Source organism: Pogona vitticeps, chromosome 12, assembly GCF_051106095.1.
Source record: "Pogona vitticeps strain Pit_001003342236 chromosome 12, PviZW2.1, whole genome shotgun sequence".
NCBI classification, from domain to species: domain Eukaryota; kingdom Metazoa; phylum Chordata; class Lepidosauria; order Squamata; family Agamidae; genus Pogona; species Pogona vitticeps.
Window position 1 is genome coordinate 10313129 of NC_135794.1, and position 16537 is coordinate 10329665.

General features: G+C 46.1%; 1 protein-coding gene across 8 annotated transcripts in view; it reads right to left on the reverse strand.

Annotated features, from left to right (window-relative positions):
• AP3B2 (adaptor related protein complex 3 subunit beta 2) overlaps positions 1 to 16537 on the reverse strand; it is a 64526-nt gene that overhangs the window by 39592 nt on the left and 8397 nt on the right. For 4 of the 8 annotated variants that reach the window (XM_078381108.1, XM_078381107.1, XM_078381106.1 and 1 more), the window contains exons 1-4: positions 14437 to 15061; positions 4083 to 4158; positions 3102 to 3176; positions 1747 to 1842 (exon numbers count right to left, since the gene is read on the reverse strand). In XM_078381108.1, coding sequence (XP_078237234.1) covers positions 1747 to 1842; positions 3102 to 3176; positions 4083 to 4158; positions 14437 to 15050 — 861 coding nt within the window. In that variant the 5' untranslated portion in view covers positions 15051 to 15061. Of the gene's footprint in view, positions 1 to 1746; positions 1843 to 3101; positions 3177 to 4082; positions 4159 to 14436; positions 15062 to 16537 lie in introns of those variants that run through there. The other 4 variants (XM_078381111.1, XM_078381109.1, XM_078381113.1 and 1 more) reach the window with 1 other exon arrangement.

Consider the following 16537-nt stretch of genomic DNA (forward strand, 5'->3'; position numbering starts at 1 on the left):
CAACCCGCTAGGTTGGTGGGAGCTGGGACAAGTGACAGGCGCTCACTCCGTCTCGTGGATTCGATCTTACAGCTGAAGATCTACAGACCTTACAGCACAGAGGCTTCTGCGGTTTAACCTGCAGCGCCACCATGTCCCGGTAATGGGAAAGGTAAGGATTCCCCTTGACAATATTTGTCCAGTCGTGTTCGACTCTAGGGGGCGGTGCTCATCCCCGCCTTGGGGGGATGCAGGATATAAATATAAATATAATTAACATATTAACAAATACTTTCTCCACCACAATGTTCCTTTACCACAATAACAGTTCCTAGGAAAGAGGACTTATTGTGTAGTCAAAATCTTCACCTTGATGAAGCAATGAGTACAAAACTGATCCATGGGGGAAACTGAACAGGCTGCTTCCATTTTATTACAGTATTTGCTTACTTATTACATTTACTTATTACATCTTGTCCTTCTGCCAAAGTATGTCACTTGAGCTGCCTGACAATAACATTCAAACCAAAATAAGCCCTCTTAAAACATAAAACACTACTAAAACCACATTACTGCAAAGAAACAATATCCTGTGGCCCATAGGTATAACCCAGCTAGATGCCAAATGCCTGCTGGATTAAAAAGTTCCTTGTCTTCAGGCCAAAGGAGGAAAGGGGGAGGAGGGGTGACAGCCTATCCTTTCTTGACAGGGTGGTCCAATCTTTGGAGAAGTCTCCCAAAAAGCCCTGTTACACAGCCTCATCAAACACGTCTCCAAAAATGGTTGGGACTCAGAGAAGTTTCCTCCTAAGCTCTTAAAATTTAGGCAACAACCAAAATCTGGGCAGGCTCATAAGGGAGAATAAAGTGTTTTGCACAGTCTCCCATTACAAAAGCAAAATGTGCTGCTTATCAAGTGCCCTATAGTGCTTAGGTGGTTTTACAATTTAATTATGCAGGCTACACACTGACCCGCCTAGCAAGCTGGGTACTCACTTTACTCGCCTGAAAAGGATGGAAAGCTGAGTACACGGGAATGTGGGTGTCCTAATCACCTGGAAATAGGTTTGTAGGAAGTAAACAGCATCATTGCCATCCCAGAGTGCAGGACACGCAACCATGGGCTCAAGTTAAAGGAAGCCAGATTTCAGTTGAATATCAGGAAAAACTTCCTAACTGTTAGAGGAGCACAACATTGGAACCAGTGACCTCAGCAGTCGGCAAGTGCTCCAACGCTGGATGCATTCAAGAAAAACTTAGATAATCACCTGGCAGATCTGCTTTGATTTGTATTCCTGCATCGAGTAGGGGGTTGGACCGGATGGCCTTGTAGGCCCCTTCCAACTTCCCTTTTCTATGATTCCATGATTCTGTAGCTTCTTGGGAAATGGTAGGAAGAAGAAGAGCCTAAATGTTCTTTCTTCTAAAGGGAAGCAAGAGATTCTGGTTCCTCTCACTTGAAGTGTTTAGAAGTGGCAAGGCAGCACAGGTTGGTTGTTGCTTTGTTTTCAAAAAAAAAAGCCCAGCTTGCAGAAGAGAAAAGAAGAGGCTCTTCCTTTTTTACACATGACCAACATAGCCTTTGATGGAGACAGACACCAGCTGGCGAGGATACACGTGGATTTACTGCCAACAAGTTATACACCTTTTCCCAGTCCGCGGCACACCTCAAGAACCCACCATGGAGCAAAAGACCCTCATTAGACAGCTCCCAAGGAGAAAAACCAAATCCGTCTCAGCCTTCCCACAAGCATGAAAACACCCAACCTTGAGTCCTCGCTGGAATGTAGAGATGGAGAGCAAGGCCAGATCCTGCTGTTCTTCTGCATATCGGACCAAGTAGACATAGACAAGCTTCTTCACCTGCCACAGAAATAGCACCATTAGTCAGGCTCTCCTCAGAACCCATGTTAACTTCCCCCAGTTTCTGCCTCGTCTACCACTATGGCTTTCTGAGCAAAGGCAGACTTTCCACCTGGCTGATCCTATCTGCTCGTAGGAACAGATCAAGGCATTCTCTATCAGCCTGCCTGGAACCAACCACTCTTTGGGCTCCTTCCTGTAGTCCCAGAATTCCTTCTACCAATAGCCATTCTATGCCCTGTTTTGGCATCTGGGGCAGAATATAACCCAAGCATCTCTCCCCTGCCCTGGCAGTAAGAATACACAGAAATAAATGGCATAACTAATAATTTGCCATCCTTTCATGAGACCCCAGACCAACTCCTTGAGGTGGCCTTTTCGCTTTCTTATAATAGGGCCTGTCCTACTATCATATGTAATGTGATGGCAAGGGATTTATTTCTTAGGAAATGACTAGACAGGCCAGTTGGAACAGGCTGGATCAGGGTTTGAGGCGTGGTACGTATGTCGTTTGGAGCAATCCTTGCATCCACATGAAAGGACAGGGTGATTTAGGGGCAAGAAAACACAATGCACCTCAGGCAAATATATTTAATCAGAAGGAGGGGGATAACAAAAAGAGATCCTCGTGCTTGGAAAAGCAGGAGAAAACTTTCAGTTTAAAAAACAAAAAATTACATTCAAATGGCCTAGCAGTGCCAAGCAACCAATTCCACACTGAATTGCAAGGGATTTTATTTTTTAAAAAACCAAAACAAAATTTATTTCCTCTATTTTCTTCCCTCTCCCCAGGGAAGTAGGAGAAAGCTTCCAATTTATTAATAAATGGTTAGATCCTGCAGCAGCTAAGTAAAGTGACAGACCAACAGCCACTTTGGTTCAATCCTGGCTTTCACACATGCCCAAACCAAACCAAAATGGAGCAATCACATCCACACTAAAAAAACCTGTCAGGGACCCAGAAGGATGAGGGAAGGCATGGATAAGAGATGGGCTGGTTCTCAGTTGCTGATACGTCATGTAGTCACCAGAAGAAGACGCATCCCCAAGCTAGTCCATCCCCAAAGCAGACCAAATGGTGAGACAAAGTCCCATCTGATGACACCCTCACTTACCTTTTTTTCTGCCTGTTCCTCTTCCCTTTGTATCAAGTCTTTGAGACTGCATAACACTTTAAATTTATGATTATTTTAAACCAGACAGACAGACAGACAGGGCAGTGGGCAGACAGATCCCATTGTCCGAAACCAATTCCTTACCTCTATATTCTTGCAAGCCACATTCTTCACCACAGCTGGGAAGAGATCCGATGCATTCTTGCCTCGGGCAATCATCTGGGGGCAGCAGAAGAGGCGGGGGGGTAGTTAGTCAAAAAGTCAGGGCACCCCAGGAACTCCCTCCATTTAGCCAGCTGCTCTTCTCCTTATACAGTATCCAGTTACACCCTCCAGCATCCTATGTGGCAAGTACATAGCATCACATGTCCCATACTCCACTGCCATTCCAGGGCCACAAGAACAGCCTATTCAAACTGAAGTAATGACATGCCCCCCCAACAAGGAAGGTGATGGGTAAACAGAGAGGACAAAAGGACCAACCATGCCAAACTTTCTAAAATTTTACGGGGAAACATTGTTACTTGGATCTGTAAATTACAGTGAAAGAGCACACACCCCTCATACAAGAAAGGAAGCTGTGTAGTCTGAATGGTGAGGACAGGTTGGGATCCCAGACATGAGACTAACCAATTAGCAATTGTATGAATTACTGTGTTAACAAAAAGTAGAAATATGCAGGGACTATATATTACCCCCACACACAGCTGTGGCCTGCTTTTTAGAAACTGTGTGCAACTGCTCAATCACATCAAATGTTATCTGGTTTCGCACTTGGAATAGAGGCTTATTAAGCGCCAAAAGAATGCCACGTCCTCATGCAGCCAGCCACCTCCCGGATGTGGGTTGCAAAGTCTCAGATGAAACTGACTACAAATCTCATCACCCAGGCAAAATGGACAGTGGCATGATGGGTAGAAAAGATGGGAGTTGTAGTACAACATGGATAAAGGACGGCAGGCCAGAAGAAAGCTTGAGGATTACAATTAGCAGGCCACTGGTCAAGTGCTGAGAGCAGATGCAAAGAACTGGAAGCATTGGAGCAAAGTTAATTGGCTGAAGTTTGCACTGAGAGGAAAACTTCTGATGTTCACCCCGTAGCTCCATTGTGAAGATGGTGCTCACCGCCACAATCCTCTTCATGGCCTCCAGCTTCAGGGAATCTTTGTTACTGTCCAGCATCTCCTTCAGATCATCATGTCTGAAAAAAAAAACACCCAAAGGCTTTAGTCACTGGAGGGCAGCCGATCAATCGCAGAGCTGTGATCAGGCAGAGTTTGGCCCACAACACGGCTGCCAGAAGCAGGCATTTCCACTCTTTTCAAAAGTCATGATGTGTAGTATTTCTATAGCCCAACCATGTGGTTTCAGAATTCAAGGCAGGAAAAAAAATCTCATAAATGTCTCTTTCCCTGTATCTGCCAATAAGAGCATAATATATTGAAAAGATGATTGTTTACTGCACCTTTTTAACACTCAAAATCTGCTGCCTGAGGGGACTGCCCCACTTTACCCACTGGTAGAGCTGGTGCTGTAGGCAATTTATATATATTCTAGTTGCAGCAGACCACAGTAGAATCTCATGGTGCTTGAAAGACTACCATGTATTGGCAGAAGTTTGAATGGACTTGGCGACTATGTTGGCCAAATGTGCAAAGTACTGTATTTTTCTGTGCATAAGACGACCCCATGTATAAGACGCCCCCCACTTTTCTAACCCCCCCAAAAAAAGAAATCTAAGTGGGACTTAGTAAGTGTAGGGGGAAAGGGATCAAAGCCCTACAGGATCACTTTGATCCCTGCTTTCCTTTCCACTTGTTTTTTTTTCTCCTAAGCTTCCTTCCGTGTAGAAGACGACCCTCAATTTTTATTCTAAAGATTTTAGACAAAAGTATAGTTTTATACACAGAAAAATACAGTAGTTATGGAAGGAGATTTAAAGCTCCTCTCTCAGATTACAGAAAATGTTTTGTTTTGTTTTAGATGAGGCCAACAAAGAATGCAGCTAACAGACTTGCAGCATTCTATACCCACCTCGCTCTCCCATTAATGTCATGAAAGTTTCAAGGCCATTCCACCCAACGCTAAGGGCAACGGTCCAACTAACAGATCACAAAGATAACATGCGAAATGCAAATCAGAGGAGATGGAAGAGTAAATGAGTGAACAAGCATACTCTTCCTTGCTAATATCTAGAATCATTCTAGATGACCACAGTTGGAGAAACCTTGCCTTTCTCCAGATATTTTGCAATACCCATAATTCTTCACCCCTTGTCATGCTGGCACTTTGGGGGATCGAAGTACCAACTATTTGGAGGACCAAGGATTCTTCAAGCATAAGCAAAGTGATGCAGAGGAAAGTGATTCTTCACCATCTTCAGCCCCAACCCAGTTGGGACTAACAGTCCATTGGGGAGAACTAGTGCGATACAATGGTTAGAAGGCTGGACTGGGACGCAGGAAGAGAATCTGGTTCTAATCATCATTGGGCCATGAAGCTCACTGGGCGATCCTGGGACAGCCACCACCTTTCAGTTTGGTTTACTTAACGTAAAGATAACATGGGCAAAATGGAATAAGGAGATAAATAACTAATACTTTCTTGTATTACAAGAATGGAGCTGGAACAGAAATGCAATAAATGGATAACCAACAGCACCCCTAAAGTTTATTTTAGTTCTCAGTGAAAGAAGGAGCAACGTAATTTGCATTGCTAATTAAGCTATTCACTAATCAAATAAGCAACTTTATCTTCTCATCTAGCCTCAAGAACAGCTTCTACAACAATGGTGAAATCTGTCACCGGAGCTTGTCCCGAAGATGCTTTATAAAACTTCTCAGAGCTCCCTCTGAGGATGGAATTACATCCTGAATTGGAAGGTGCAGGGAGAATAACCTCATGCAGCGAAAGCAACCGGACTTTCCCTCCCTTAGTTCTCTGTTCCTTGTTAGGTGGACATATAGGCACAAGCCTCATCTAAGGAGCTCAAGGGGGAACAAATGGCTCTTCTTCCCCTTTTCATGCTGCCAGGAACCCTCCGGCATGGCCTGACTTTGAGAGACAGTCAGGGTCACCAAGTGAGCCAACAGGCAATGTCCAGCCTTATCCCACACTCCGTTCACTGTGGCAGACAGGCCCTTCCCATGCACTTCGAGGGGGAGGGAGGGGGAGGAAAATGTGTCCCCTATAGCTCAGCCTGCCATACGGGCATTCATATCCACCAAATATAGACTCCCAAGGTTGTCTCAGTGTCCCATTTAGGATTAGGGAGTGAGCTAGAAAATATACACAGGACACTCCAACCTTTCCTGACAGAACCTCTGACCCCTCGGGAGTGTCCTCTCTCTGGTCTGCAGAGGCTCAAGGAAACAAGCACAGATATGATGCCGTCTCCTAGAAGCTTCCTTCTGCTCACAGCATAACTTTCATGCCAGGGAAAGGATGATATGAAAGAGGAGTTGCGGGTCCACAGAGAAGCTGGTGGCAAAGGAAACCTGGGGGGGGTGGAGGGGAGTCCACAGCATGATCTTCAAGGCCACAAAAAACGAGGGTACTGTAGTTCATGGCTTTGTTATCGGCTCAGAAGAGGAGTTTCCATTGGACAAAAGGCCCGAGGAGAATGTTCCTACCACAAGGGCAGCCTGAGGCCATTTTAATTGCCAGGTCTCTATCCTATGAAACTCTGAGGTTTGTTCATTTATTTATTATTATATTTTAATTAATTTTTTAAGGAACTCTGGGTTTTATAGTTTAGCAAACCACTCATCCCAGGATTCTATAAGAGGGATGGAGTGATGGCAGCTAAAACTAGCATCATTTTGTGAGGCCTTTTTTTCAAGGAAAGAGTGGAGTGTGCCGAAGCACTCTCACAATGACAGAGAGAATGGGCAGGGGGGGCCAAATCCCATAAAGCAAGTGGGATAACTGGGAATCTTACAGAATGTAAGTGCAAACTTTGTGACAGTTGTGCCAATGAAAGAATTCACCCTCTTATATCGCACTTCAAAACCTCCTCCATTTTATCCCGCAGTTGTTATGCTGACCAGGTGCGGATATGACTGAACCTGGGATCACTGTGGCTCACAGTCTGAGCTCAGAGCTCAATTCCTTCTGCCTTCCACAGGCAAAGACACCTGTGTGACAGAATTAGAACTTCGAAACAGCACATTAGGAACATGAGTTACTGGTCAACAGTTCCTTTTTTCTAGTAATGAAAGCATAACTATTATATTGCTATTGCAATACAGTGGTGCCTTGCTAGATGATGATAATCCGTTCCACTGAAATAGCTGTTTAGCGAAATCATTGTCTAGCGAAAAGCATTTCCCCATTGGAATGCATTGAAACCTGTTTAATGTGTTCCAATGGGGAAGAATCGTTGTTGTCTAGCGAAGATCGGCCATAGAAAAGCCTCTTTGCGAACCGCTGATCAGCTGTTTAAATCGCTGTCTTGCGAAGCTTAGGTCCCGTTCACGAGCACGGAGGGAGCTGTCAAAATTGTTGGCTAGCAAAAATCGGTTAGTGAAGCAGGGACCAAACATCGTCCAGCGAAATTCCCCCATAGGAATCACTGTTTTGCGAATCGCTATAGCAATCGCAAAAAGCGAATGTCTAGCAAAAAAACCCTGTCATACGGGGTAACTGTCTAGCGAGGCACCACTGTAGTGTAAGGGATAACTGTACAGTATACCCTTTGTGGAGTCAATATAACCACTCTGATTGCTGTTAAGAGTTTCAGGCAGCTGCCCCCAAACGATGCACCTGAAAATAAAACTTGGCCATTTGGAACTCATCATATAACTAACTGCACAAATTAAAATAAAATAAAATAAAAAATAATAAAGGGGGTGGGGTGGGGTTAAGATACGTATATGTTTAGGTTCCCAGTATGGTGTAATGAATAGGGTGACGGACTAGGACTCTGGAGAACAGAGTTCGAATCCCCATTTAACCAAGGAAACTGGTTGGGTGAGTAGAACTGGTTAAGACACGCCTTAAATATCTCACTTACCTTGAAAGCCCTATAAGGATCACTATAAGTCAGTTCCTACTTGCCGTCACAGAACAACAAGGCATATGTTATTCTTATAGCCAAAGTAGCAGCAATGTTAATGTGTTTCAACATATATAACAAAAACAAAAGGTGTCACAATATTGTTCATTTTGCTCCTGCTATATACTTTATACTTGTCTGTTTATTATGACGCCTAAATGTCCAACAACATGAGAGGATACTATTTAGATTGCAATTTGTGAAATGTGTCCCCTTTTTATATTCAGAGTAAAGCATGCAACCCATTTTAAAACCCCTTATTCTGGGCCATAACCTTCTCTTCTTTATCTTCATACAAGTAATGCTGAGATACATTCCTTGTTCTCAGGCTTAGGCCAGATCTGAACCCTCTATTCCTTCTTCGGTAGCCAATGTACATAACAGTTAGCAGTGGAGGGGGGGTCCTCTGTGCCAGTGAGGGTGGCCTATTTCCACAAACAGGTAAATACAGGTTGCTCATTTCTACAGAGAACTGATCCCTGCTTTTACTTTGCATGGAGTGTTTGCACTAACAAGCCTCTCTGCCTCTACATTGGGGTGTGTGTGGGGGGTGTGTCACTAAGTATATGGGAGGGGATTGCAGTTACAACGCTCTTGTAACTGGGTGACCCTACAAGATATTTGGCATAGCCTCTCAAAGCCCTGATGCCCAACATCATCAATTTTCCCTACCACCAAGATTTTTTCTACTCCAACCCCAATTCTATGAGATACAGGTCAATGCCAAACATGTTTAACCCCTTCTTGTGGTCTTCATGTGGGGAGAGGTAACAAATGGTCAAGTAACATTGATGAGGTAATCAATGGTGCGTTTCTGTTCCATGGAAATTGCTGAGAGGCTTGCTTCAGTACAAAGAGCCTCCACATCATGTCAGTTATCGATTGTAAACTTGAAGCACTCCTTATACCCTCACGGCCTCCTCACAATCAGCTCACTACTTTCACTTGCTTAGTCTCACAAAGCACTTGCTTCACACAGAGATTTCTTTGCAAGGACCCCGATTTTAGACCAGACCCCCCCCCCAACTGCTTTCTTCACCATCTCCAGAGCGGCACTCATATCCCATGAAGCTGATTCTTCTCCCTACTTAACAAATGCAGGGTGTCCACCAGAGGAGCCACAAATTCCAGAATTTCCTTTGTCACAATGTAAGTAAATAACCCTCCTTTGATTTGGGAGGGGGGAGAGAAGAAGAGAAGAAAAGCCAGCTTGCACCAAGAGAAAAGAACTGAATCCATGAGGAAAAACGAGTACTTTGTCCATTGTACCTCTGAGACAATTAGGAGACAGAGGAAACAAAGCTTATTTGCTTCTACCAAAACTATCAGGTTCTTTGCATGCATGGAGAAAAAGAGCATATTGAAATTACTTTCTGAAAAACATAACTCACTTAATTGAATAATTTTGCCCATCCCTGTTTGGACCTACAGACAGAGTACTAGATCTCGATGAACGCAATATTTTCATCAGCAGCTTGCATATATTTCTTACAGAAGCATCATGATCCTGGTTTCCTTCCAGTGTTAAGGGATGCTTCATTGGTCAGAAAGGAACAGGCATATTTTAAAATATGCAGGATAACTGTGACTCCTTGCAACTATCTCAAACTGCTTCTTTTTCTTTAAAATCAGGTTTGATTGTGGCAAAGGTCTAATTATTTATTGATATAAACTGTGTATTTGTATTGCATTGTGTATTATTCGACTGTTTTTACTGTTGTAAACCGCCATGAGAATGCTATGCACTATGGGATGGTAAACAAGTTGAAGGAATAAATAAGTAAATAACTGCAAACAGGGAGCCTGTGATCTACAGATTGTAATCTCTCAGCGCTCTGAAGAAGCACTGCTATTCTCCAGCCTGGGAAACCACTCCATTTGACACATAAATTTTGTCTGTGTGCACCATCTCTCCCAATCCATCACAGTGCAGTGACAAGACTGATTATTTCTTTCCATAGGTGATCACAATCTGTCTCTACAATGACCCTTTGGATTTATATTGGAGATCAATAGGAAGATAAAACAGGATGTGATCTTACGTACTGAAAACAAGTATGAAAATCAATCAGTATTGTTTTTATGAGGTGAAAGAACATCTGGAGACTCTGACTCACAATGAAATGAGCAGGAATCTAGTCAAGGTGGCTTCTGTAGAGCAAGAAAAGTTCACTCAAAAACTTAGTTGCTATAGTCAGTTTTCGGATATCTTTGCTATCATGTCAGGAGAAAAATGGAAAAAAAAATATTGAACCTGAAGCTGTCCTACTTTGAGCACAACATGAGAAGGCAGAATTCTCTGGAAAAGACAATAAGGCTGGGAAATGTAGAAAGCATCAGGAAAAGAGGAAGGCCAAATATTAGATGGACCGACTCCATAAAGCCCTGGGTTAGTGCGAGCTGAGCAGGTCTCTTAAGGACGTTACATTTTAAAAAGCCGTTCATTCATAGGGTTGCCATAATTTGGAGGCAACTGAAGGCCACGTAACAACAGCAACAGCAGCAACAACCTTCTGAGGCCTGTACATACTACCGAAACTGTCTGAAAATGCAGGAAAAAAATCTAGAAGTGGCTAACTTTAAAGTTCACAGCTTGAAAAAGAAAAGGCCAGGGAATGCTGTGGGCTGCAAACACGGCCCCTTGATGCCCGATGAGAATCCTTCCATCTCCTCTCCCTGTGAGAAGTGCCAGGTGAGTAAAAGAGGAAAGACATGGGTGAGACAGATGCATGAAGAGAAACTTGATCACCCAGAAGGAATCCAAGCCCCACAGCAGCCTGTGAAATATTTATCCCCAGCAGGAATTCAGTCACAGCAGCATGAGAAAGAAAAGCCAGGGCTCAGAGGCAGTTGCCACAGCAACACCAACACAAGGCGTTTTACGGGGGTCCAGGCTCGGCCACATTAAGGGGACCAGGCCAGGCATTGAGCACCTGGCGGTGACCATAGCATGCACAGCCAGACTGCAGCCCACCCCCACCCCATAGGAAGCTGCTGGTTGCCAGCTTTGGCCAATACAAAGGGGTGCCCTGGCACCTCCTCCCTTCCATCTAGAGAAGCCCCAGCTGTAATAAGGGCAAAGCAACTGGGCTTTGACCAGGAGTGCCAACATTTAGCAGTGGTGTCAAACTGTGGCCCTCCAGATGTTCTTGGACTTCAACTCCCAGAAGCCTTCACCACCACCTCTGCTGGCCAGGATTTCTGGGAGTTGAAGGCCAAGAACATCTGGAGGGCCACAGTTCGACACCACTGATTTAGAGGGTCCACCATTTGCTGCTGGGAAGGTCAGCACCCCACCTGTTGATCTCTGCTGCTGGTAGAGTCAACCCACCTGCCCCAACCTCCAGCTGCTCTTCCTCAGGCAGGAGGAAACGCAAGGCATTCCCGCTTAGCATAGAGCCACCAGGGTTGCCATGTGCTCAGACACAGGCATTCCTCCCCCACCCCACCCCAATTCCTCTGTCCTCTCCCCACTTACGCCACTCTTATGTGACCCAACTTAACTCACTGGGCAACAATGAATGCATCAGGTGCCAAAACAGCTCCCTAATGGTTTTGACAGAAGCCAACGAGGCTGGCAGTTGAACCTGACTTTAACTTTGGAAAATGGTTCTCCACTGCACCAATGGAAGAGAATGACTTCCCTGGGCTCAAAGGGAGAGCAGAAGAGGGGCAGGTTATGTTACCCCCCCCCCCAGCATCTGGTGCCCAAGGTGGCTGCCTCGCTTAGCCCAATGGCAGGCAGGGCTGGCCTGAAATATTCTCACCACAATCACCCAGGTCTGTTTGAGCATCTTTTCCTCTATGCACCTCCTGCAACCTCTAATCACTTTCCTTCATGTCTCCTTTAAATAGTGACAAAAAAGTGAGTCAATTTACATATATTCCAATGGCAAGAGATTTCAAATGAGAAGAAACCAAAAGCGACTGTCATACGTCCATCCGACACATTAAATTTCTTACTCTATGCCTCTCCCAGAAGCACACATTCAGTGATGAGGGAGGATGAGGTTTTGAACCCACTCTTTCAGCTCCTAAGCATCTTTGACCTCAGCGTGGCCGACCTATCTCTAGGAGAGGGAGGCACACACACAACACGGCTGTTCATGTGCCCCTTCACATTATCAAAGGTCCACAGCATAAAACCCTTGTCAGAACGTTGGCACATGAGGAAACAGCCATGAGCCATATCCTTCTGCTGCTAATATATATTGAATTTTATTTGTACCATGAATTTTATTTAGACCATCACCTTCCAGTATACAAATTTCCCTTGTATATCTTATTCTATGTATTCTCAGAACTCTGTCAGCAGACTAGAGCAAGGTGTAAGCCTATGTTTCAAGGCCACTCAAAGAACCAAGGCTGAGCTCTATAATTCCACCCACAATCTCCTCCATTAAAAACACCTCAGAAGGAAGCTTTCTTTCTTTCTTTCTTTCTTTCTTTCTTTCTTTCTTTCTTTCTTTCTTTTTATTTATACCCCGCCTATCTGGTCATTACGAATATGAGCAAATAATTTCACAGAAGTGTGTGGCCACAAGGTTCTAAAGGGAAGCCTCAGCTCTCTCCAGGCCCCTAGGCTAGGCTGCACTGGTGTGTGTTTGTGGGGGGTACATGAAGCCCTGGAGGTTACACACATTTTCCCCTCTTCTATTTCAGAAGACAATGCATCGGACTGGCAATTAAGGCATCTGGCTCAAAGTGACCCGTGAAACATGAAGCTCTAGAGGATTGTGGACCCACTACTCCTCTGTCACTCTGACCTACTTTATAGGGGTGTTGTGAAGATAAAGCTGAGGAAGAAGAGAAGCGTATACAGCTTTCACTTCATCGGAGAAGAGGCAGGATACGGAGGAAACAAACAAGCCTTTTAAAAAGTAATTAGTTTTAGGCAGAGCTGTTACATTAATAATAATTTAATAAGTTTTTTCTGCTAATAGGGTTTTCTAGGTATAACGTATGCAGAAATAGTTTACTAGTCCCTCTTTCTGATTGTGCAGTGTGCCCAAGGCTACACAGGTGGCAGGTCATGTAACCTTGTCAGCCTTACATGATCTGGTTGATCTAAAATGGCTGTTCTTTTTAGGATGCACCATTGGTGGGGGGGAGTGTCATGTCCTAAGCTCCTAGCTGTGCTGCCAGGTGCTCTAACCCACTGGACATATTTCTCCAAAAGAAAATCCCAAAATGCTCAGTGGGACTTACTCTCCGTAGCTCAGTGAGTTAGGTATCTGGCTGTGGAGTCAGAGGTTGGGAGGTCAGTTCCCAACTACGCATCACAGAAAGAGCCAGCCTATGTAGGTTTGGGGATGGTCAAGCCCTTCTGAGTACTCTCTACCTAGAACACTCTTGAAAAAGGGTCACCCTAAGTAAGAACTTATTTGACAGCACATAATTATTGAGTTGCAGGCTTAGTGGAACAATGAGTTATCTTAACCCACTTCAAACATTTTGAACTGAAAAGGACCACCCAATTAACAACTAAAAACTATTCATAAGAACTGCTAACAACAAGAATCATCTTAGAAGAGGCTTGCTCCCCACTGCATGGGAAAAAAAAATAGAAATGCCACTTGTAAAATAGTGCTTCCAGCAACAGAGGCATCCTTCCAAAATATGCAAAGCACACTTTCCCCCCTTTAGATCCATTGCTTTTCTTCTTTGTAGAAGATTATGCTAATCGACTAAAATGCAAATGATTGATTGACCAAGGTTTCTATTACCAGGATGGGATACTATTAACTAGCCATTCTACCTGATTTCCCCATTTCTTTGCATGGCCTGACAGACGGAGGGATAAAGTGGAAAGTACCCAAATATTTCAAAATGGGTGAGTGCCACAGCCCCATTTCAGCTTACAGGTATATTCTGCTGACTTTAACAAGATTTAATTTTATGTAAGCATACACTGGATTGTAGACTCTGTGAGCTAAAATAGTAGCTAGATGGGGAAGGGATCCTTAAAAGGGAAGGTGGGATACTCTTTGCAGTGCAGTGGATACAGTGAGATTAGACTCAGGAGGCCTGGGTTCAAATCCCTACTCGGCCATGGAATCTCACTGGTGGAGTGGAACTGGTAAAACCTTTCCTTAAATACAGTATCTTTCTTACCTTGAAAGCCCGCCTAGAGTTGTTATAAGTTAGTTCCGATTAGAAGGTGCACAACGACAAAATATAAACTTTCCTATAAACTTCCCTCCACCTTCCTGGCGCCAAGTTTGACTCTGTAAGCTCCTAGGGGCAGGTGCCTGCCTTCGGGTCCCTCGAAGGCCCCTGCCCCTTCGTGATGCTCTCTATAGAGACACAAAGACCGCTCGACCCGAGAGGCTTGGGGAGAGCTTGGCCTCGGCCGGAGGGCCGCCAGCTTCCCCCCCCCCCGCCCGCCGAGCAAACCTTCCTCCCGCCGGGCGGCGACCCTACCGTAGGGGCTGCGCGGGGCTGCCGTCGGGGCTGCTGCCGCCGCCGCCGCCGCTCTCTTGCGGAGGGGGCCCTCCTTCCTGGTCGGGCGGCCGGAGCAGCCTGGCCTCGTCGCCTTCGAGGGTGCTGTACCAAGCCTGCGGGGAGCCGTCGGGCACCAAGACGGGGCTTTTGGCTTCCGCGCCGCCGCCGGGCCCCGCCGGCTGCCCCTTCACCAGGCTGGCCGCGCCGGCCGGCAGCTGTTGCAGCAGCTTCTGCATGGCCGGGGGCGGGGGTGGGTGGGTGGGGGTCGCGGCGAAGGCGTCTTCCTTGGGGGGGGGACCCGCTTGCAAACGGTCCCGGCCGGGCTGCGGCGGGCCGGGTCGGGGGGAAGCCAAGGCCAAGGCCGGGCCGCCCCGTCCCCAACCTCGGGCGGGGGCGCTCGCTCGAAGGAGTGGCTTTGGGCTCCCGGTCGCCCACGAGCCGGCCACGTTAGCAAAGCCCCCCTCGCGGCTGCCGCTCCACTCGCGGGCGGGCGCTGGGCTGGGGCGGGGGGGGGCGTGTCCTCGGGCGCTTCGCAGCCACTCCGCCCGCGGCCCCGCCGGCCGCCTCCCCCCGCTGAAACCAGATGCCGGCATCCACAAACAGCTGCGGCCGCCGACGCCAGACGAGCGCCACCTGGCGACTGTGGACGGAGAAGGTGGAAGGCGCGAGGGGGGGGCAGAAAGCTGGCCTTCCGCTTGCTCGGGGCGGGGGGCAGCGTGGATAAACGTATCGGGGCGGGATGGGGGCCAGAAGATGCATGCCCTCGGTCACAGGACGTCCTTTCCAAAACTCCTCGCCAGCTCCTCCTATTCTTTAGATCCGAGCACTGCCCTTGGCTCCAGGGTTCCTTCTGGCCCCTTGTCCCCGTTCTTTCGAACAACAAGCCTGGGAGGTAGGCTCAGAGGCCGCGATCCCAAGGCACCAAGTGCGCTTCCTTCCTGGCCCGGCGGGGTTGCCAGCTGGTGCCGCTCTAGTAGTCCAATCATCCAAGCATGAGCCCACACTCCTCTTCTAAAAATGAACCTCTAGAGATTACACATTCGGTTAAAAAGGGAAGCCTGACATTTTCCCTACAAGCTGTAATAACGTCACAAGAGTGCCTTTTATTGGACGAGTTCACCAACAGGTGTCTTGTGGTTCTGAATGTCCAGTTCATTGTATTATCCACATTGCAGGTTTTTTTTTGGGGGGGGGGTGGAAATGGAAAGAAAAATATCTAGACTGCAAATTTATACCAGGAGTAAAACCCCTTGAATAGTGAGAGTTACTTCAGAGTAAAAAAGTGTGTCAGCTTGAGCTGGGAAGCTTCACCTGAGGCCTATGGAATGCAGAGCTCCAGATGTTATTGGGCTGCAACACCCATCAGCCCTAACCAGCCCAGCGTGTGATAAAGGCTGATGGGAGCTGTAGTCCAATAGCATTCAGAAGGCCACTCATTCTCCATCTTGCCCCTGTCTGTGGCACGTCTCTTTGCAGTGCAGCTCCAGGCAGAAATAAATCTCCTTGTTTTCTATACAGTTCAATCCCTGGTTGGTGTGTTAGGAATGTAAACTGGAATATAAATATAAATTTCACCCCTATTTACAGAAACAGGTAACTGTGCTCCTCCAGATGTTTTAGCTTACAGCTCCTATCAGTCCTTACTACCATAGTCAATTGTGAGGGACTATGGGAGATACAGGCAAAAAACATTTGGTGGGTACAGTTATACACTTAGCACTTAGTCTTTAAGGTGCCACAATGTGTTTGTCTTCTTTATTTTATATTTTTCTTTTCTTTTTGCCTGACACACTTAATGAAATTGCACTAAAGTAAAATTTGCAGGCTGTCTGGATAGCTCAGTGAATTAAGGTATCTAGCTGCAAAATCAGAGGTTGGGAGTTTGATTTCCCCAGAATTTTCTCCTGTGAGAAAAGCCAGCCTGTGTGGCCTTCGGCATGCTGCACCACAGTTCCACGATGCTCCCAGAAGAAGGGAATAGGAAACCACTTTTGAGTATGTACTCCATACCTAGAAAGTTCTGAAGAGAGTCACCATAAATCAGAATTGTCTTGACTTCACTTATTTATTATTAAAACTT